The 22232-nt window shown below is 42.9% G+C and overlaps 1 protein-coding gene across 1 annotated transcript; it reads left to right on the forward strand.

Moving 5' to 3' along the window:
• Positions 1–21634: 21634 nt before the first annotated feature.
• LOC123046220 (histone H4) lies at positions 21635–22214 on the forward strand. The gene has a single exon (XM_044469527.1). The coding sequence runs from the start codon at positions 21719–21721 to the stop codon at positions 22028–22030; it is 312 nt and encodes a 103-aa protein (XP_044325462.1). The 5' UTR covers positions 21635–21718; the 3' UTR covers positions 22031–22214.
• The last annotated feature ends 18 nt before the right edge of the window (positions 22215–22232 follow it).

The raw sequence follows: 22232 nt of genomic DNA on the forward strand, positions 1-22232 counted from the left end.
GCTCAGACGTCCGACTGTCGTATTTCTTTTTAAGCCCTGTCTGTGATGTCGTTCAGACGTCCGACTTTGGTATTTCTTCTTAAGCCCTGTCTGTGATGTCGCTCAGACGTCCGATAGTGGTATTTCTTTTAAAGCCCTGTCTGTGATGTCGCCCAGACGTCTGACTGTGGCATTTCTTTTAAAGCCCTTTATGTGATGTCGCCCAGACGTCCGACTGTGGCATTTCTTTTAAAGCCCTTTATGTGATGTCGCTTAGACGTCCGACTGTGGCATGCATTTTATTTATTTACCTTTCGAGGCGTCACTCCAGATACCCGATCGGTTTTCAGTTATTTATTTTATTCATCAAGTCCTGCAATATTATCGTTATTTTATGAGCATCATCCTTGTTCATGACGCATTCATGCATTCATTGATTATATATTTTGTCTGAACTATCTTGCGAGTACTTTCAAGTACTCACCTGGCTTGTTGATTTGGCCAGATGTTGATGAAGGCGATCTCATGGATGAAGAGTTTGATAGCGAGTCCGACGCCTAGAGGAGTCCCAGTGAGTCATGTGCGATCCTGTCTTGGTCATTGTATTATCCGCTTCCGCAACCCCGAATAAATTCATCGAGCCTCACCTCGACGCTCGATGTACTGCCAGTAGAAGCCAAGTTATCCACCACCACTTTTCCTCGAGCTAGTAGCATGCCACCCCACCCCTGTGTCATAACCGCCCTTATGTAAGATATTGGCGAGTTTGTAATAAACTGTTGAGCAGCCTCAGCTCAATCCTGTAATATATTTGATGCTACTGGTTCTCTGTTTATCAAGCTTTTGTCTATCAGAAAGGATGACTTTTCCTATACTGGGTTTAAAAGATCGGTTTTATCAATAATCATATTATTGAAAAGCCGGTCGTGACGGATTTGGTAACCAGAGCCAGGCTGACTGTAGGAAGCCACTAGGTGCGATCGCTAATTGGTTATTAGCATGATAGAGTTATTCATGTTTTTACAAATGTAGTCATTTTCTGACAGTCAGCATAAAATTTATGATCTGACCACTCAGAATTTTTGCCTACTTTTGTAGATGGCCGGCAACGACTGCGAGTCTCAAATGTTCGCCAACGTGCCTGAGGGGTTCGTCAAACTCCTCTCCTTCATCGTTCAGGTCGCGATGGGGCCATCCGTGCGCCCAGTCTTCACGCTTTATCCACACAAGATCAACGACAGTCTGACTATGCACCAGGCCGCGGTGCAATTCAGGGGAGGCCATGCTGAAATACGCCGTCTCCGATTCGTGGGGAGAGCCATGCCTACAGAAAGGCATGCTATGCAGATGGCTGCCCGCGAGACGATAGCCCGTCTTCGGGATGTTCTTCCTGCAATGAAGACCCGTCGCTACCGCTACCTTCCATGCCATGTGCCTTATACCTGTCACTACTCCTTCTCTTGCCCCAGAGGAGAGCGAGACGAAGCCTTTGAGATGCTTGTCGAGTACCTCCGAGCCCTGGAGGCAGCATTCGACTGCATGGTGGATGACCTCGTAGCTGCACGCATGGACTCAGTTCATGGCTGTGCTGCTAACAGGAGGGAACTCCTACACACCGCTCCACCATTGACTTTCGTGTCATCCGCAGCCTCTCACTCACCTTCCATACTCGCCACTGCTCGTCGTCTGCCTACCACAGAGGAATTTAACCAGGCTGTTGCACCCACTCCCGTCCGCTCTGCACCACTTGTTGCACCCACTCCCATACGTGCTACCCCACCTATTCCACCCACTCGTATTCGTGTTATTCCACCTACGGCACCTGCTCCATCAGCTCAGCACAACGTTTCTCGTCTCGAACCTATTAGCGAGGAGGAGGTTGATTCCCCAGCGTCTCTGCGTCTCACCCTCAGCAGGCCAAGGGAGATCCTCACCATCTCCGACTAAGTATGCATAGACGCCATGCGATGTATCGACTTGTGTAATATGTTTTATGTACATAGGTTGTGAGAAGTAGCCTGTTTGCGCACCATGTAGGATCTGGAGGAGTGCACTAGTTTAAATAACATGTCAGGATTATGTACGCATATCCTGAGTGATGTAATGTATAATTATGCCCGCGTGTAAGATATGCACTAGTCCTTCTCCGCGCGAAATCGTGTATTTCCAAAAATATCCTGGAGTTTTAAAAAAATGTTCTTTGTGTGTGATTTTATTGACTTTTGCGACTCTCTTTCTTATCTTACGAGTTCACAAAAATATATCCCCAGAGTGAAAGATGTCTCGTCCTTGGACGCGCTCCATGCCAACTCAGCCAGAAGAAAATTATGGCACACCGCAGAACCAAAATTTCACTCAGGGACAGACAAGTCAACAGGGCAGTGAAACAGCTTTTACACAAGTTTGTCGTTTGTACGAACAGAGTCAACAGCAACACCAGGAAATGATGAACCAATTCATCAATATGGGAAGTAACCGTGGTCAGTATCAACCGCAATCCAAATTATCTGAGTTACAAAAGACGCGTCCTCCAACATTTTCTCATACTGACAAGCCTCTTGAGGCCGAGGACTGGCTTCGAGACATGGAGAGAAAATTAATTATCGCACAGTGTTCAGACCGTGAAAAAGTACTGTATGCACCACATTATCTCACAGGTGCAGCTGCATCGTGGTGGGAAAACTTCCTGCACATGCACCCCAACGAAAATGAAATCACCTGGGAAAATTTCAAAGAAGGTTTTCGTGGGGCACATATTCCTAAGAGCGTCATGAAAATCAAGAAGAAGGAATTTGATGAACTCAAGCAAAGAGCCATGACAGTGTCAGAATACAACAGCCAATTCACACTGCTGTCTCGCTACGCCAATGAAGAACGCATGACCGAGAGCAAGAAGATGGAAAAATTCTTGGAAGGCCTGGCACCCGCCCTTAAGTGCCAGCTAGTTGTGCACACCTTTCCAGATTTTAAAACACTGGTGGATAAGGCCATTACCCTGGAAAATGAGCGACGTAGCCTGGAAGATTTCCGCAAACGGAAAAGGGACCAGACTACTTTTTCTCGCAATCACAGAAGCAAGAAGGAATTTCAGAAGGGGGATTCACACAAAACCCCGACGAATAATTCACGTCCAACCAAGAATTTCCATGCAAGAGACAAAGAGTTCACCTATCGCCCAGGCGTTACCTGTTATGCTTGTGGAGAAGAAGGGCACTATGCCAAGCAGTGTCCCAAGCCAAGGAACTCAACCCCGAAGCTCAATAATGGTGGAAATAATTCAGCACCAAAGCGAAGCAATTTCAACCCCAACAACAACCACCGGAAAGGTCACCTGAACCACGTGACCCGAGAGGAAGCACAGAACGCCCCAGATATCGTACTCGGTACGTACCCCGTCAACACAATACCTGCCATGGTTTTGTTTGATTCTGGAGCTTCTCACTCATTTGTTTCGAAAAGTTTTGCTTTGCAAAATAATTTTTCGATGCTTCCCTTGGAAAAATCAATGATCGTCAAGTCCCCTGGAGTTAAGCAAGTGACCCAGAGTTACTGTCAAGGTGTGGTTATTGAATTTGAAGGATTGAAGTTTTACGCCAACCTTATTGTGCTGGAAAGCAAGGGACTGGATGTCATCCTAGGAATGGATTGGTTAACCACCAACAAAGGTTTTATTGACTGCTTCAACCGTACCGTGATTCTCACACACCATCATGGGAAGAAAATAAAAGTTTCAGCCAAAGAGAGACAAATACCTCGGCAACCTAGATTAAACAAGGTGGACGTTTCTGAGCTAAACAAGGTCCCCGTAGTATGTGAATTTCCAGACGTATTTCCAGAAGAACTACCAGGCATGCCACCAGACCGAGAGATAGAATTCAGCATTGAGCTAGCACCCGGAACCACTCCTATTTACAAGAAACCTTACAGAATGGCACCATCCGAATTGGTAGAGTTGAAGAAGCAAATAAAAGAATTATTGGAGAAAGGATACATACGAGCCAGCTCCTCACCTTGGGGTTCTCCAATTTTATTTGCCAAGAAGAAGGATGGAACAATGAGGTTGTGTATTGATTATCGAGCTCTCAACATGGTCACAATCAAGAACAAATACCCAATGCCCCGAATAAATGATTTATTCGATCAGCTCGCACAGGCCAAAGTCTTCTCAAAAATTGACTTGAGATCAGGATACCACCAATTAAAAGTGCGAACAGAAGATATTCCCAAGACCGCTTTCACCTCCAGATATGGGCTGTATGAGTTCACAGTGATGCCATTCGGACTAACCAACGCCCCCGCATATTTTGTTCACCTCATGAACAAAGTATTTATGAAGTATATGGACAAGTTTGTTGTGGTATTCATCGATGATATTCTGATATATTCCAAAACACCAGAAGAGCACGCCGAACATCTCAGGATTGTACTCGGAGAACTCAGGAAACATCAACTGTACGCCAAATTCAGCAAATGTGAATTTTGGCTAAGGCAGGTGGGTTTTCTGGGCCACGTGCTAACCCAAGAAGGTATTGCAGTAGACCCGGAAAAAGTCAAGGCCGTACTTGGCTGGAAACCACCAGCTAACGTAACGGACGTACGGAGTTTCTTGGGAATGGCAGGATATTATCGGAGATTTATTGAAGGATTCTCCACTATAGCAAAGCCCATGACACAATTGCTCAAGAAAGGCAAGAAGTTTGAATGGACAGAAGCATGTGAGAAAAGCTTCCAAGAGCTAAAAAGCAAATTAACAACGGCACCAGTATTAATCGTGCCAGATATACACAAGAATTTTGAGGTATATTGTGACGCATCCCGGAAAGGCCTCGGATGCGTATTGATGCAAGAAGGCAAGGTAGTTGCGTATGTCTCTAGACAACTACGCAAGCATGAGGAAAATTATCCCACTCATGACCTGGAATTAGCAGCAGTCATCCATGCACTCAAGGAATGGAGACACTTTCTGCTTGGGAATCGTTGTGAGATATACACAGACCATAAGAGTCTTAAGTATATTTTCACACAGCCAGAATTAAATTTACGGCAACGACGCTGGTTAGAGTTGGTGAAGGATTATGATGTTGGAATCCACTATCATCCCGGAAAAGCAAATGTTGTGGCAGATGCACTTAGTCGCAATCCCAGCACGGACGACGACAGTATACCAAAATTGAGGCCAGAATTTCAACAAGAATTTGCCCGACTCAATCTAATAATGGTTACCGAAGGCAGTGTGTCGAATATAGAAATACAGCCTACCCTGATGGAAAGGATCAAGGAAGCCCAGCACGGACACCCCAGCATTGAGGGCATAAAAAGAAAAGTGAGTTTGGGAAGAGCCTCAGAATTCAACGTGGATGAGCAAGGAATATTGTGGTATGGAGAAAGGCTATGCGTACCAAATGTCAAGGACCTCAAACAGCAGATATTGACTGAAAGTCACACAGCTCCGTATTCAATCCATCCTGGAGGGACAAAAATGTACAAGGATCTTCAGGAAAATTTCTGGTGGCACGGTATGAAGAGAGATATAGCCACGTTCATTGCCTGCTGTGACTCTTGTCAACGTATCAAGGCCGAGCACCAGAAACCAGCCGGACTGTTACAGCCAAATAAGATACCCGAGTGGAAATGGGACGAGATTGGAATGGACTTTATCGTTGGACTGCCACGGTCACGACACGGAAACGATGCCATTTGGGTCATAACCGACAGATTAACCAAGGTGGCACATTTTATTCCGGTAAAAACAACTTACACCACTCAGAGACTAGCCAGACTTTATCTTGCCCGTATCGTCTGCCTACATGGAGTCCCTAAGACTATCATCTCCGATAGAGGCACACAGTTCGTCTCTACATTCTGGGATCACCTACAACAGGCACTGGGAACCCAACTAGCCTTCAGTACCGCATACCATCCCCAGACTGATGGGCAGACGGAACGCGTAAACCAAATCCTAGAAGACATGCTAAGAGCTTGTGTCCTCACCTACGGGAACAGTTGGGAAGAAAGTTTGCCATATGCAGAGTTCGCATACAACAACAGCTATCAAGCCAGCTTGCAAATGGCACCCTTTGAAGCTCTATATGGGAGAAGATGTCGTACCCCGCTAAATTGGTCAGAGACCGGAGACAGCCATATCTTTGGCCCAGATATGCTCAAGGAGGCCGAGGAGAAAGTTAAGACAATTAGAGAACGACTCAAAACAGCTCAAAGTCGGCAAAAGAGTTATTACGACCGAAAGCATCGGGAAATCAGTTTTGAACCCGGAGAATTGGTATTACCTGAGAGTTTCTCCTATGAAGGGTCTGCAACGATTCAAGATTAAGGGGAAACTAGCACCAAGATTCATCGGACCATTTCATATAGTGGCCCGACGAGGCAAGGTAGCCTACCAGCTGGACCTACCCGGAGACTTATCCGGTATCCACAACGTGTTTCACATCTCGCAGTTGAGAAAATACATGAGCAACCCAGAGAAGCAAGTTTCACATGAGTATATTGACGTGCAACCGGACCTCACTTACCGGGAGCACCCAATAAAAATATTAGAAGAGTCTGAGAGGAGGACCCGACGGAAAACCATTAAGTTTTTCAGAGTTCAATGGAGTAATCACACCGAGAATGAAGCAACTTGGGAGAGCGAGGATTTTCTTCGGACAGAGCACCCACACCTGTTTAAGGATCAGCTGAAATCTCGGGGACGAGATTTTTCCTAAGGGGGTAGGTGCTGTGACACTCCAAAAATTTTGGTGGTTTGTTTTTCAAAAGAGCCTTGCTTGGTTTGAAAGAAGGTCATTTAAACCCTTCCTAAAAACCATCTTCTAAGTTTGCCCTCTCAAAAATCCTTTTCTTGGATTTAGTTTCTTTTTAAAAAGAAAACCCTTTTAGTTTTGGGCTTTTATTTGGTTTTGATCCCTTCTAAATTTTACCATGCCACCTATGGTGAAATTTTCCCAAAACCTCTCCTCCCACTTCGGTACAATCCAAACATTCTGTCCAAACAAATAAAATCCATTTTTGGATTTTATTCCAACTATTTCTCCTCCCAATATAAATCTGTCTTTCCTTTTGAGCCTAGGTGGATTGCAAAGCAAGTACCCTAATGCTTTTGATTTTTGACCTCAACTCAACACCCTTGGATAGTCCTTTGTACCCACAACCCAGAACCATCTTGATCCACTCTTCTCCTGTTCAAATATTTCAAATTTCACTCACTGCAAGTTTGGACCAGATTTGCCAAATTTGGTGAAATTCATATCTTCACCTCTCCAAAAATTCTACAAATATTCCGGCAGCCTCTAGATGCAATGAGAGGCCCCTCCACCAAAAATCAGCTCAAGGAAAAATCCCTACATGCCTAGATCATTTTGTCGAACACCTTGCATACACTGTTTCTGTCCATCTTCAATTAAATTCAGAATTTCAGTGTCAATCTTCGACAGAATTCAGTCACAAGCTCACAGTGCACTTGGCACGTAGCTCACGGCCTGGCTTGCTTGTCCGGAGCCTCACACGCGCGCTTGGCGCCTTCCTGGCGTCGGTGGCGCCCTGGCCCGCCTCCGCCGGCGTGTCTTGCGGCGGCCTTATCACCATAGCGGCCGATAGGGAGCAGAACAGCGGCATAACACCGTTCGGCGCCGCCCAAACCCCCTGGTGGCTCCGTGTGGCCGTTTCCTCACCAGCGCACACATGCAGCACCGTCGCCGTGGCGCGGCACGCGCAGAGCACGCTCCCTGCCGCCGATGGGCCCGCGCCGCCCCGTTTCGTCGAGCTCCCCCTAAACAACCCAATCCCGACACGGTTAGCATCTAAACGGAACCAGGGAACACCCACGATGACGCTCAACCTCTGAACCCTCCTGTGCAACCACTGCGCCGCCGTAATCACCTTGCCGGAGAACCCCGTTCTCGGCAACCGCCTTGGGGCGGCTATATATAGCACCCCGAGCTTGCTCTCGCCTCCGCACGACTCCACCATCTCACCAGACCCCGCCCCGCCACTGAACGAGCCTCGAGGGGTCTTTCCTCCTCGACTCTGGCCACCTCCGTCCGCCTCGGGCTCCGGCATCGTTCTCACCGGTGAGAACCCCTCCGCCGCCCTACTTTCGACCATATCCTCGTACCACCTCTAGTAAGATAACCCCCACCTCAATTTTGACCTCGCAGCTCTCTCCGGCGAGATCCACGACCACCCGAACCGCCATCCGCCGGAGCAAGCGTCGCCGCCAACGTGGTACTCGCCGGCGACCACCACCACCTCCCACAGACGCGGAATGGCGCCCTGAACATAGAGGTACTCTCCGATCTCCCTGCCACGCCGTGGATCACCGCCGGCGACCACCGCGGCTCTCGGGCGCCGACGAGCCCCGGCTCCCTCGTTTGAAAATTCAAACCTGACGGGTGGGACCCGCCCGTCAGCCTCTCCTGTGTTTTTTTCGAATCGTTTACTAAAAGCGTACTCTGGCAAATACGCTTCCACTCTGAACCGTTTTTTTGTATTTTTTTGCAAAGCCCCCTGGAAGTTTCCGTTTCATTACAGATGAGTCCTTGGGTTAAAACCCTTATAACTTTTTAACAGAAAGGAATTTTTGAGTGATTCTTTTCTGTCCTCTTCAAATTTTTGTCTAGTTTTTTATCATATTTATTTGAAAAAAATTTGGAACACTTTTCTGTACACTCATGGTATTTACGTTGCGTGCGTATCTTTTCTTATACCGTAGATACCGGAGGAGGTGACGGAGCTGCAAACCTCGCACAGTTAGACTCCGACTACTCAGAACCAGGCAAGCATGTTTGAACTCTTGATATGATGAGTGTTGTTGCGTGTTTGCATTTTAGTATGATCATGGCATGTTTATGAACAGCTCTTTGAATGTTATATTTCATATACATAATCGGAAAGTAAGTTTCGGTAAGCATTATGTTGTTGGATACATATTTGCATAGCCATGTGTTGGCATGAGGATGGGTAAGATGGCAGTGTTGTGACATGCCAGTCTTATGCCAGATTATTTGACTTCCGTGTCGTCATGACACAAATCACATTCCCATTCATTCCTTCCTATACTGTCACATGTTTTCCGAAAGGAATATGGCATAGTAAGTTGTAAATCGTTTTCCTGGTACACACCAATAGAGAGACCGGGGTGAGGGTTCCATGGCCCTGGATTAAAGCCCGTCATCCGGTCAGGGGGCATGGGTGTTTCCGGTTGGGACCAAGAGGGGGGCACCCCTTAGAGCGCGCGTATAGAAATTTGATCCCATGCTATTCGAGGTTGTGGCCTCCCCGTCTCAAAGTTTTTCTTGGACGTTGACTAGGGTGATTCCTGGCATCGTGAGGTGAAATGGGTGTGTACTAGTTAAATGTATTTCTACTGAAATACCGTAAACAGAAATAGTCCTTCGTGACTACGGAAATCCGTTGACTGTGGTCGGTTCATCCAAACTCTGCAGAGTCTCAAATCCGTCAATTGTCTTGTACTTTGTTCAAGTACTATATCCATCTTATCTTGTCAGGTATCAACCACAGGGACAAAACTCCGGTGGGATTTATGTGTGATAAATCCAGTTAACAGATTATTCTTGTGGATGGACTAATCTTGTCATTTACATTTATTACAAGCCCTGTCTGTGATGTCACTCAGACGTCCGACGGTGGCAGACCTGTTATTTACTTTTGTCATAGATCCTGTCTGTGATGTCGCTCAGAGGTCCGACTATGGTATTGCTTTTAAAGCCCTGTCTGTGATGTCGCTCAGACGTCCGACTATGGTATTTCTTTTTAAGCCCTGTCTGTGATGTCGCTCAGACGTCCGACTGTGGTATTTCTTTTAAAGCCCTGTTTGTGATGTCGCTCAGACGTCCGACTGTGGTATTTCTTTTAAGCCCTGTCTGTGATGTCGCTCAGACGTTCGACTGTGGTATTTCTTTTAAAGCCCTGTCTGTGATGTCGCTCAGACGTTCGACTGTGGTATTTCTTTTTAAGCCCTGTCTGTGATGTCGTTCAGACGTCCGACTGTGGTATTTCTTCTTAAGCCCTGTCTGTGATGTCGCTCAGACGTCCGACAGTGGCATTTCTTTTAAAGCCCTGTCTGTGATGTCGCCCAGACGTCCGACTGTGGCATTTCTTTTAAAGCCCTTTATGTGATGTCGCCCAGACGTCCGACTGTGGCATTTCTTTTAAAGCCCTTTATGTGATGTCGCTTAGACGTCTGACTATGGCATGCATTTTATTTATTTACCTTTCGAGGCGTCGCTCTAGACACCCGATCAGTTTTCAGTTATTTATTTTATTCATCAAGTCCTGCAATATTATCGTTATTTTATGAGCATCATCCTTGTTCATGACGCATTCATGCATTCATTGATTATATCTTTTGTCCGAACTCTCTTGCAAGTACTTTCAAGTACTCACCTGGCTTGTTGATTTGGTCAGATGTTGATGAAGGCGATCTCATGGATGAAGAGTTTGATAGCGAGTCTGACGCCTAGAGGAGTCCCAGTCAGTCCCGTGCGATCCTGTCTTGGTCATTGTATTATCCGCTTCCGCAACCCCGAATAAATTCATCGAGCCTCACCTCGACGCTCGATGTACTGCCAGTAGAAGTCAAGTTATCCACCACCACTTTTCCTCGAGCTAGTAGCATGCCACCCCACCCCTGTGTCATAACCGCCCTTATGTAAGATATTGGCGAGTTTGTAATAAACTGTTGAGCAGCCTCAGCTCAATCATGTAATATATTTGATGCTACTGGTTCTCTGTTGATCAAGCTTTTGTCTACCAGAAAGGATGACTTTTCCTATACTGGGTTTAAAAGATCGATTTTATCAATAATCATATTATTGAAAAGCCGGTCGTGACATAATGGAATTTGGACTGTACAATTAGAAAAACTTAAAGATGTATTAATGTTGATTTCTTCATTCCATTCCACATTTTTACCGCTTGTTGCATTAAGGTATGCGCTTCATTTTTATTATTTTGTGCGTAACTTAAAAAGTCTGATTTATGAATAGTTCTGGCATGCGACCACCATAACTAAAAGTGATGACATTTGTTGCAAGCTAAGATGTTGATACTTACTTCAGTGCTATCTAGTTAGATGGTCATATAATTAAGTTCAAAACTATTACGTGGTCCATGTATTTGACAACAACTTCATGTGTTACTACATGAGAAGTACAAAAATACTGCTAGTGAGAGTTCATTTAAATCCTTGTCAGTTAATCTCCTCTCTCTCACTCACTCACTCTCTCTCTCTCCATAATTTATTTTTAGTTCTATCTCTCATCTTATTACCCGAAATTCAATTGTTCCATGCTGCGTTACCCCATTTAGTCAGTGAACGGTTACGAAATGTTTTTGTACAACGCCAAGCCTAGCCTTTTATTCTTATGCTTGTGAGAACTTGTCCAGTTTGCATGGGAGAACATATTCTATTCCTATTGCTCTCAAGTTGTTTGTTGACATGCCTACAAGAACTAAAATAATAAATCCTTTGTGATGTTTCTTTGTTGTCAAATAAAAGCTATTTTTTATGCATATGTGTAGTATAAACATTTGCTATGGAGCAGTACACATATTTAAACTCCTCATCCCGGTGAGTGGTCCGACACCGCCATCCGAGGTCGTCCACCAACCCCGCCAGCTGAGGCCATTCACCAATGCCTCAGTGTGAGTTCGCTGTTGAGAACAAGCATGGCCACCTACTGTTCGCGGTAGTCGCCTTGGCCGCCCTCGGCCACGAGCTCATCCACCATGGTTACTGGCAGCCGTTCAAGTGGAGCGCGGGGAACAGTCCAAGATGAAATCATGGCCACCATCTTCACCATGCACGGGGATTTTGTAGCAATTTGCAAAAAAAGGTTTACACATCTTCAGATTATGAAAAGCTAATAAGTCCAGACTCTGGAAGCAGAGATCGTCGTTTGTTAAAGGTCTGGTGTTTAGGTAGTGGTTGTGTGGTATCTCCACCGGCACTTTTTGTCAAGACCTCAAGAAGAGATATCATCTCAAGGTGAAAAAATACAAAATCCTTTTACTGCTCTCTTTCTTCTCTCACTCATTCATCTTATTATATGCACACAAATTCATGTCATCCTAAATTTGATACACTGGTGCGGGAGCAAAAAATAGATGCACAAGTTCATCTTCAGTGACACACTCAGTTCAAATTCTAATTTTAGTTAGTGCAATTCTTATTTTTTAGTTCAACGCCGATTTCTGACTTCCTCAGCCATCACCTCCACCTCATGTAAGTACGCTGCCGAGAACAAGCACGACCACCTACAGTTCCCGGTGGTCGCCTTGGCTGCCCTCGGCCACAAGCTCATCCACCATGGTTACTCGCAACCGCCCAAGTGGAGCACGGACATCAGTACAAGTAGAATTGAAGCCACCATCTTCACCAAGCTTTGCACAGCCGTCCAAGTTGAGCACACACAACAGTCCAAGGTGATGCATGCTCACTGATGGATTCAACATATTTTATTAGTTTGAATTCTGCATGTCTCAATTCTGTGGATGCTTACTGCTCTCTGAAATGGCGATGGTGTACAATACAAAAATCTGAATGCTCACACTTGCTACTTGCTATAGTTGATACTAGGCTTTTTTCCAATATGCTACTTGCTACTTGTAGTTGTCATGGGTGCTGGCTGGACAGGTTGTTTTTGTTAATATGATATTAGCCAATTACTTTTACAGACCTCTTATTGGAATTGGGGCTGCAACTAAAGTAGCAAAAATATGATGTATTTCAAATATCATGATGAAAACAAGGAACCTAACAACTCTTCATCTCAAGGTGACTAGTTTCTGAACCTATTATCTAAAACTAAAATGAACCATGGAAGTAGAACAAGTAATTATCAGTCTTGGCTGGGCATGGAACTGATTTCCCCTGGTCTTGGAACTGATTTCAAGAGTAAATTATGGAAAAAATTAACAAGTACTTAGGTCCAACTTGCAAAATAGTAGCAGTTCTATAGTGCAAACATGCATCAAATTTCAAAAGCGAACCTGACTTATATATAAAATGTCTTGATCCATGCTATCAGAAATCTGAAAATAAACTCAGTATAGTTCCTATATTTTTAGTATATGTTCTACTGTAACTTTTTTAAAAATAGTATATGTTCTACTGTAAAAAACATATATAAAATGTCTTGATGCATGGTAGCAGAAATCTAAAAATATACTCAGTACAGTTCCTATATTTTATTTCAGTTCAATTTCAAACTCTAATTCAGTCTAGTTCTGGTTTTATTAAACTTGCTATGGAGCTTCCATATTCCTAGTGCTGGAGAATTGGCTCAACCCAACCCGCAACTCCGTTTGCTCACATGTAAGTCCATGGTTTTACAAAGAAGCATGGTTTTACAATCTTCCAAAGGTATTTGATGTCCGCGACACTTGCATGTTTGATGGACACCTCACTCACCGTTCACCAAGGCCTTTCTCCTTTCGTTTGCTTTGCTTTTACCAGGGATGCAAGGAAGGGATGAAATGAAGTTGGGGCACAATTCTTGGATAATTGCACCATGGAGCACGTGGTCCTCAGTTAAAACAAACACAAAACAATTTCTAGTGCATTTCTAGTTGCTACTTGCTGCCACTGGTAAATTGGACAAGTTCAGAAAGTGTCATGGAGCAAGCTCAGTAGAGATTATGCTGTTGACCTTTCTTACTGAAGCACCTTCCAGTTGTTACTTGGTGCCATTGTTAAATTGAGAAAGTTCAAAGACTGTCATAGGGCAAGATCAAAAGTTTGCTTTTGTGACAAGTGTGATTTTTGGTCATTATTTTGTACGATTCATTTGGCACAAGCTTTGTGTGATTTTATGAAGCTTTATACAAAACGGTGTTCTATCATAACAAAAATTATGTTGTCGGTGTAGGTGTAAAACCAGAAAACAACTTCATGTAGATCTATAGGAGAGAGCTTCACCTACAAAAAGTTCATTTGCAGATATAAAAGTATGTTTTGAGGGCAAGTTCATGATAGAAAAACCATAAGTTCATAAATAAAAAGTTTTGCTATTAAAAACCCATTTTTGGAAATTTAGAAAAGAAAGAGATGTGAGACATTCAGAGAAGAATTGAGGAGGTTTCAGGTACATAGAATCCAGAAAGTTCAATGATAACAAAGCAAAAAGTTCGGAATCACAGAAAGAAGGTGTCCAAAAAAAGATAACACTATGAAAACACCAAAAAGAAATAAAGTTCACAAACAAAAGTTCAACTTGCATATAGAGGCATGTACAGAACTTCGTTGCAAAAAAAATTTGTTTGAAGAAAACAAACATATCATTTTATTTTATTTAAATTCAATCAGCTCTACTAGATAAGCTACTCAAGTTCAAAGCTAACGACATCATCAATTTGAATAGGGAAACAAATTCAAAAGGTCAGTGAAAATCTAGTCCGAGCAAAATCTAGCCAGTGAAAACACGCTCAGTACAAACCATGTGGACATCAGTTCAAATACTCTTTTTTTTAGAACCATTCAAAATTACTCTACAAAAAATATCTCAGTACAAATACACACATACATCAGTACGAGTACTCTGTTTTTCAGATGGGAAAACACGCTTAGTACAAAACCATATGGACATCAGTTCAAGTACTCTTTTTTTTGGAACCTTTCAAAATTACTCTCTGAAGAATACATCAGTACAAACGCACACGTACATCAGTACAAGTACTCTGTTTTTTCTGACAGAAAAACAACATGATGAGTCTCACCGTAATCCAAATTACTCTTTAACGGTTGCGAATATGAGAAAACGTTCAACATGACTAAGTTTTGCATTTTTTATAGCTATCCAAGGTTTATTATTTGCCCCATTTCGACATTTTTAAAAAAAAATCACGTTTAAAATTAAATTTAACCGTATTCAAATTTGTTTTTAAACCGTAAGAAATTAGAAAAACATTTCAATACAAGAAAGTTGTGCATTTTCCACAGCTTTCCAACGCCGTATCATTTGCATCAATCCGACAAATCGTTTGCAAAAAAACGCAAAAATATATTTCGCTCAGAATTTCACTATTTTTTAAATTACTTTTAAATCGTATTGAATTAGAAAAAACAATAGATATATGAAAGATGCGGATTTTCACCAGCTTTCCAAGGCCATCTTATTTGCTCAATTCTGACAGACCGTTTGAAAATTGAGTCCGAAATACAATTAACGTTTTCGGTATTGAAAAAACGGTTTCTTCAAAACTGCTCTTAAACCATGATGATTTTGCAAAAAAGGTTTAATATACTCAAAATATAGTTGTCAAGAGCTTTCCAACGATATATTACACGCCGCGTTCGATAAAAAAATTGCAAAAAAAAAATTGAACTAAAGAAGACAATATGTTAAACAGAAATGAAAGCATCAGTTCAACCGCTCGAAATTAATCAGTACAACCGCCTGAAAATCGCCAGTTGAAGTAGGGTAATAGAATAATATTCTGTTACGCATAACAGAATAGCCCAGATGTATATATATATATATATATATGTGTGTGTGTGTGTGTGTGTGTGTGTGTGTGTGTGTGTGTGTAATCTCTCTTTCTTCAATATTCTTTCATGAATTGTTCAAGTGACCAATACTATGTTTGCTAACTTCCAATAAATTTACCACCTCTACTTCTTATATGTGAAGTCATTACTCCCCATGGTATAAACATATGAAGCATATATAATTTCAGATTTACGATATTCAATTTATTCAACCATTACTCATAGGATATAAGTGAAGCACGTGAGTAATTGACAAACTACTCCAAAAAATATAAGTGAAGATCAATGAGTAGTCGAATAATTATGTAACTATGTGAAGACTCTCTCTCATTTAAGAATTTCAGATCTTGGGATATTATTCAAACAGCAAGCAAAATAAAATGGAATGACATTGCAAGGATAGCACATATCATGTGAAGAAGCAAAAAACTTAGGCTCAACCAAAACTAACCGATAGTTGTTGAAGTGGGATGCCAACCGAGGCATCCAGGCTTAGATGCTTGAGACTTCTTGAAATACTAATTAGGGGTGCCTTGGGAATCCCCAATCTTGAGCTTTTATGTCTCCTTAATTCCTTTTATATCACGGTTTCTCTAAATCTCATAAACTTCATACACACAAAACTCAACAAGAACTCGTGAGATAAGTTAGTACAAATCAACACAATAACCTTACCATTCTCTACTATAGAAAATCACTAAAATTATTATTTGATATTACCTACTAAATGCCTCTGCATATTTAACACTCCTATCCTCAAATAGAATAATTAAACAAGCAAACATACGCAAACATAATAGCAATCTGTCTGAACAAAACAGTCTATAAAGAATGCAAGAGGAATCATACTTCCCTAACTCCAAAAATTCTGAAAAATTATCACGCTGTAGAAAATTTGTTGTTACTCATTGTGTCAAAATTTCAAGATTTTATCATGTTCTTACTATTCACCAATATTCAAAACATAACAGCAAACTTTCTATTTTCAAAACAACAACGTATAGACTTGTAAAATTAGCATGGTAAAGGCTATACTTGACTTTTTATATTGAACTAAAAGATATAAAACATGTATATGAATAACAGCAATCAAATATAAACAAAATAAAATGATGCTCCAAGCGAAACACATATCATGTTGTGAATAAAAATATAGCTCCAAGTAAAGTTACCGATGAACGAAAACAAAAGAGGGGATGCCATCCGGGGCATCCCCAAGCGTAGGCTCTTGGTTGCCCTTGAATATTACCTTGGGGTGCCTTGGGCATCCCCAAGCTTAGGCTCTTGCCATTCCTTATTCCGTAGTCCATCAAAACTTTCCCCAAAACTTGAAAACTTCACAACACAAAACTCAATAGAAAACTCGTAAGCTCCGTTAGTATAAGAAAATAAATCACCACTTAGGTACTGTTGTGAACTCATTCTAAATTCATATTGGTGTTGTATCTACTGTATTCCAACTTCTTCATGGTTCATACCCTCCGATACTACTCACAGATTCATCAAAATAAGCAAACAACACATAGGAAATAGAATCTGTCAAAAAACAGAACAATCTGTAGTAATCTGGAAACTTTCCATACTTATTTAACTCCAAAAATTCTGAAAAATTAGGACAATCTAGGAAATTTGTATATCAATCTTGTGTAAAAAATTTAGATCAAAATCACGTTCCAGTGAATTTTCAAATTTCCTGGACTGAGCACAAAAGTTTCTGTTTTTGCATAGAATCAAGTCAACTATCATCCACACTATCTCAAAGGCTTTGCTTGGCACTTTATTGAAACAAAAGATATAAAACATGATTAGTACAGTAGCTTAATCATGTGGACACACAAAAACAGTGGGGGTAAATGTTGGGTTGTCTCCCAACAAGCACTTTTCTTTAATGCCTTTCTAGCTAGGCATGATGATTTCAATGATGCTCACATAAAAAATAAGAATTGAAACACAAAGAGAGCATCTTGAAGCATATGACTAGCACATTTAAGTCTAACCCACTTCCTATGCATAGGGATTTTTTGAGCAAACAACTTATGGGAACAAGAATCAACTAGCATAGGAAGGTAAAACAAGCATAACTTCAAGATTTTCAACACATAGAGAGGAAACTTGATATTATTTCAACTCCTACAAACATATATTCCTCCCTCATAATAATTTTCAGTAGCATCATGAATGAATTCAACAATATAAGCATCACATAAAGCATTATTTTCATGATGCACAAGCATAGAATTTTTATTACTCTCCACCCAAGCAAATTTCTTCTCATGAATAGTAGTGGGAGCAAACTCAACAAAATAACTATCATGTGAGGCATAATCCAATTGAAAATTAAATTCAAGATGACAAGTTCCATGGTTATCATTATTCTTTATAGTATACATGTTATCACAATAATCATCATAGATAGCAACTTTGTTCTCATAATCAATTGGAACCTCTTCCGAAATAGTGGATTCATCACTAAATAAAGTCATGACCTCTCCAAATCCACTTTTATCAATATTGTGAAAAGATTCAACGCCCTCCAAAATAGTGGGATCAATATTACCTAGAGTTAGCACTCTTCCAAACCCACTTTCATAAATATAATCATCATAAATAGGAGGCATGCTATCATCAAAATAAATTTGCTCATCAAAACCTGGGGGACTAAAAATATCATCTTCATCAAACATAGCATCCCCAAGCTTGTAGCTTTGCATATCATTAGCATCATGGATATTCAAAGAATTCATACTAACAACATTGCAATCATGCTCATCATACAAATATTTTATGCCAAACATTTTATTACACTCTTCCTCTAGCAATTGAGAACAATTATCGAAATCCTTATTTTCACGAAAGACATTGAAAAGATGAAGCATATGAGGCAACCTCAATTCCATTTTTTTGTAGTTTTCTTTTACAGACTAAACTAGTGATAAAACAAGAAACTAAAAGATTCAGTTGCAAGATCTAAAGATACAACTTCAAGCACTAACCTCCCCGACAACAATGCCAGAAAAGTGCTTGATGTTACTATGCAACCTTCTTCTTGTAGACATTGTTGGGCCTCCAAGTGCACAGGTTTGTAGGATAGTGGCAAATTTTCCTCAAGTGGATGACCTAAGGTTTATCAATCCATGGGAGGCGTAGGATGAATATGGTCTCTCTAAAACAACCCTACGGCCAAATAACAAAGAGTCTCTTGTGTCCCCAACACACCCAATACAATGGTAAATTGTATAGGTGCACTAGTTCGGCGAAGAGATGGTGATACAAGTGCAATATGGATGGTAGATATAGGTTTTTGTAATCTGAAAATATAAAAATAGCAAGGTAGCAAGCGATAAAAGTGAGCGAAAACGATATTGCAATGCTTCGGAACAAGGCCTAGGATTCATACTTTCACTAGTGCAAGTTCTCTCAACAATGATAACATAATTAGATCATATAACAATCCCTCAACGTGCAACAAAGAGTCACTCCAATGTCAATAATAGCAGAGAACAAGCGAAGAGATTATTGTAGGGTACGAAACTACCTCAAAGTTATTATTTCCGATCAATCCATTGGGTTATTCCTATAAGTGTCACAAACATCCCCAAAGTTCGTAGTAAAATAACACCTTAAGACACACATCAACCAAAACCCTAATGCCACCTAGATAATCCAATGTCACCTCAAGTATCCGCGGGTTTGATTATACGATATGCATCACACAATCTCAGATTCATCTATTCAAACCAACACAAAGAACTTCAAAGAGTGCCCCAAAGTTTCTACCGGAGAGTCAAGACGAAAACATGTGCCAACCCCTATGCATAAGTTCACAAGGTCACTGAATCCGCAAGTTGATCACCAAAACATACATCAAGTGGATCACGTGAATATCCCATTGTCACCACATATAAGCACATGCAAGACATACATCAAGTGTTCTCAAATCCTTAAAGACTCAATCAGATAAGATAACTTCAAAGGGAAAACTCAATCCATTACAAGAAGGTAGAGGGGGAGAAACATCATAAGATCCTACTATAGTAGTAAAGCTCGTGATACATCAAGATCGTGCCAAACCAAGAACACGAGAGAGAGAGAGAGGGATCAAACACATAGCTAGTGGTACATACCCTCAGCCCCGAGGATGAACTACTCCCTCCTCATCATGGAGAGCGCTGGGATGATGAAGATGCCCACCGGTGATGATTCCCCCCTCTGACAGGGTGCCGGAATAGGGTCCCGATTGGTTTTTGGTGGCTACAGAGGCTTACGGCGGCGGAACTCCCGATCCAGGTTCTGTTCTAGAAGTTTGGGGATATACAACAGGTGTTGGCGTCGGGAACAAGTCAGGGGGGTCCACGAGGCAACCACGAGGTAGGGGGCGTGCCCAAGGGGTAGGGTGCGCCCTCCACCCTCGTGGTGGCCTCGGGACTCTTCTGGTCCATCTACAATGCTCCGTGGGCTTCTTATGGTAAAAAAATAGTCTCCGTAAATTTTCAAGGTAATTGGACTCCGTTTGATAGTCCTTTTCCGCGAAACTCAAAAAGAAGGAAAAAACGTAAACCTCATCCTAGAAGTGCATAAATTGAACAAAATCTTTCACATTAGCCAGTTTTAGGTGGCACTTGTGCTTCAAAGATGAGTGGTCTTGGGCCAAAGGTTCATATCTCCGCGGTGCCATACCAAACAAACTCAAACATGGTGGCTTCGGCCACCGCCCTCCTTTGGAGGTTAAAATCTGTTTTCTTGTGTGTGTTGTATTTGTCTCTCTTGTGTTTTTGGTTCTCGTGTGATTCATTGTGTTGTTGATTTTCTCATCTAGTGCAAAGTGCTCCACATATACCCTTCTAGTAGTGTTGGATTTCACATGCTATGTATTTGGAAACTTAGACTAAAATGCTCCTTCAAAGCCTGGTAAGAATTTCCATTTGGCCATGCCTTCAAGGGATATCATTGGTCAAAAGTTCCTGAGTACCCCGTGTCCACGGGCTTGTACCGTGCGCACGGCCCCCCCGTGTCCACGAGCTATGTACCGTGCGCACGGGGTCTGCGATTACTGGCCCTGAAGAGGTGGGGCGGGGTGGGGGCTTGGGTTCATTCCCACCAGCGCCCCCTCCACACCCCAGGGACCTCCAGCGTCGCCGCCGTCGCCTCCCCTCGCCGGTGCTCCTCCAGGTGCCGTCGGGGATCGTTGCTCCATGCAGATCCTTCGAGACGGGGTCCTCCTCCGGTATCTCCCTTCCCCCTCTCTATCTTTTCACTCCATGGATACACTTCTAGTTTTTAGGGTTCCTCTTTGATCTCTAGTCTAGGGAGGTAGTGCTGCATAGTAGACTTAACTAGGCAATTTGAGCACGATGTTTAGAGCCGAGACAACTCTCGGTGGCAGAGCATTGGCTATGCTTCAACAAAACTTACACTTACTTTTTTGAGGGAAACAAAACATGCACTCCACAACAGAGAAGGGTCACCTGTGAAAAGCATTTTTGGACACACGGGTGTCCTGAACGCTTTATTTGGAAACAAACCCTACACAGTAATATGAATGTATACTACACATGTGTAAAGTTTGATGACGAAACACATAAAATATGGCAATTCTTAAATTTGAAAAGTTAAACCATGCACACATTGTTCATCCCCCCAAAAAAATCCACGCTCTTGTCTTCTTTGTGTAGCACATGTTAATTTACTTCGTCATCAAACTTCACAGGTGTATAGTGTATGTCCATACTACCACATAAAATTTTTGTTAGTATTTTTTAAAACTTTTAAATATGGTTTTCAAACTATTTGAAATGAAGTGCTGACCCGCCCGCTTGCTCTGGAGCAACGTTGTGGCCCTCCCATGTTCCATACCGTCCTGACCGACAGACACTTTGCAACAGTTCAAAAAAAAAAGCAGACACATTGCAATCCACCGCGCTCCTCTAGTCCCCGGTCTCCAATTTCAAATCCATCCGCCGCCACGTCATCGATCCGCGCCACCAGCCTCGCACCCGCACCCCATCCGACCCTTCATTTCAATCCAACGTCCCACACCCACCGTCCCACGGATCGACCCGGCAAGCGCCTCCCGCCCCAAACCCACCAAAATCCCGCGCTTCCCTCCCAAATCCTCTCGATATAAACCCGCCTCAGCCCCCAATCCCAACACAAGCTTCAGCAGCACTTCCTCTTCTTCCCAATCTCGCACACCTCTCGGAGCTAGGCGGAGCGGCGATGTCGGGGCGCGGCAAGGGCGGCAAGGGGCTGGGCAAGGGCGGCGCCAAGCGCCACCGGAAGGTGCTCCGCGACAACATCCAGGGCATCACCAAGCCGGCGATCCGGAGGCTGGCCAGGAGGGGCGGCGTGAAGCGCATCTCCGGCCTCATCTACGAGGAGACACGCGGCGTGCTCAAGATCTTCCTCGAGAACGTCATCCGCGACGCCGTCACCTACACAGAGCACGCCCGCCGCAAGACCGTCACCGCCATGGACGTCGTCTACGCGCTCAAGCGCCAGGGCCGCACCCTCTACGGCTTCGGAGGCTAGATCCGTGGGTTCCGCGGGTGGCGGTAGCGGTAGTTGGGACTGTGTCTGTCGTGTGTCCTCTGTGATGTGTGCTGTGGGAGATGGGATTTGCTACCGCTTTGGCGTGCGTCGTTGTGTTCCGTGTCTTGTGTTCATAGGCTGTAATACCTTGTTGCGGTCAATGAAACTAGTTCTGTTCTGAATCCTTACCAAGTGCTTCGCT

This window comes from Triticum aestivum, chromosome 2B (genome assembly GCF_018294505.1).
Source record: "Triticum aestivum cultivar Chinese Spring chromosome 2B, IWGSC CS RefSeq v2.1, whole genome shotgun sequence".
In the NCBI taxonomy this organism is placed as follows: domain Eukaryota; kingdom Viridiplantae; phylum Streptophyta; class Magnoliopsida; order Poales; family Poaceae; genus Triticum; species Triticum aestivum.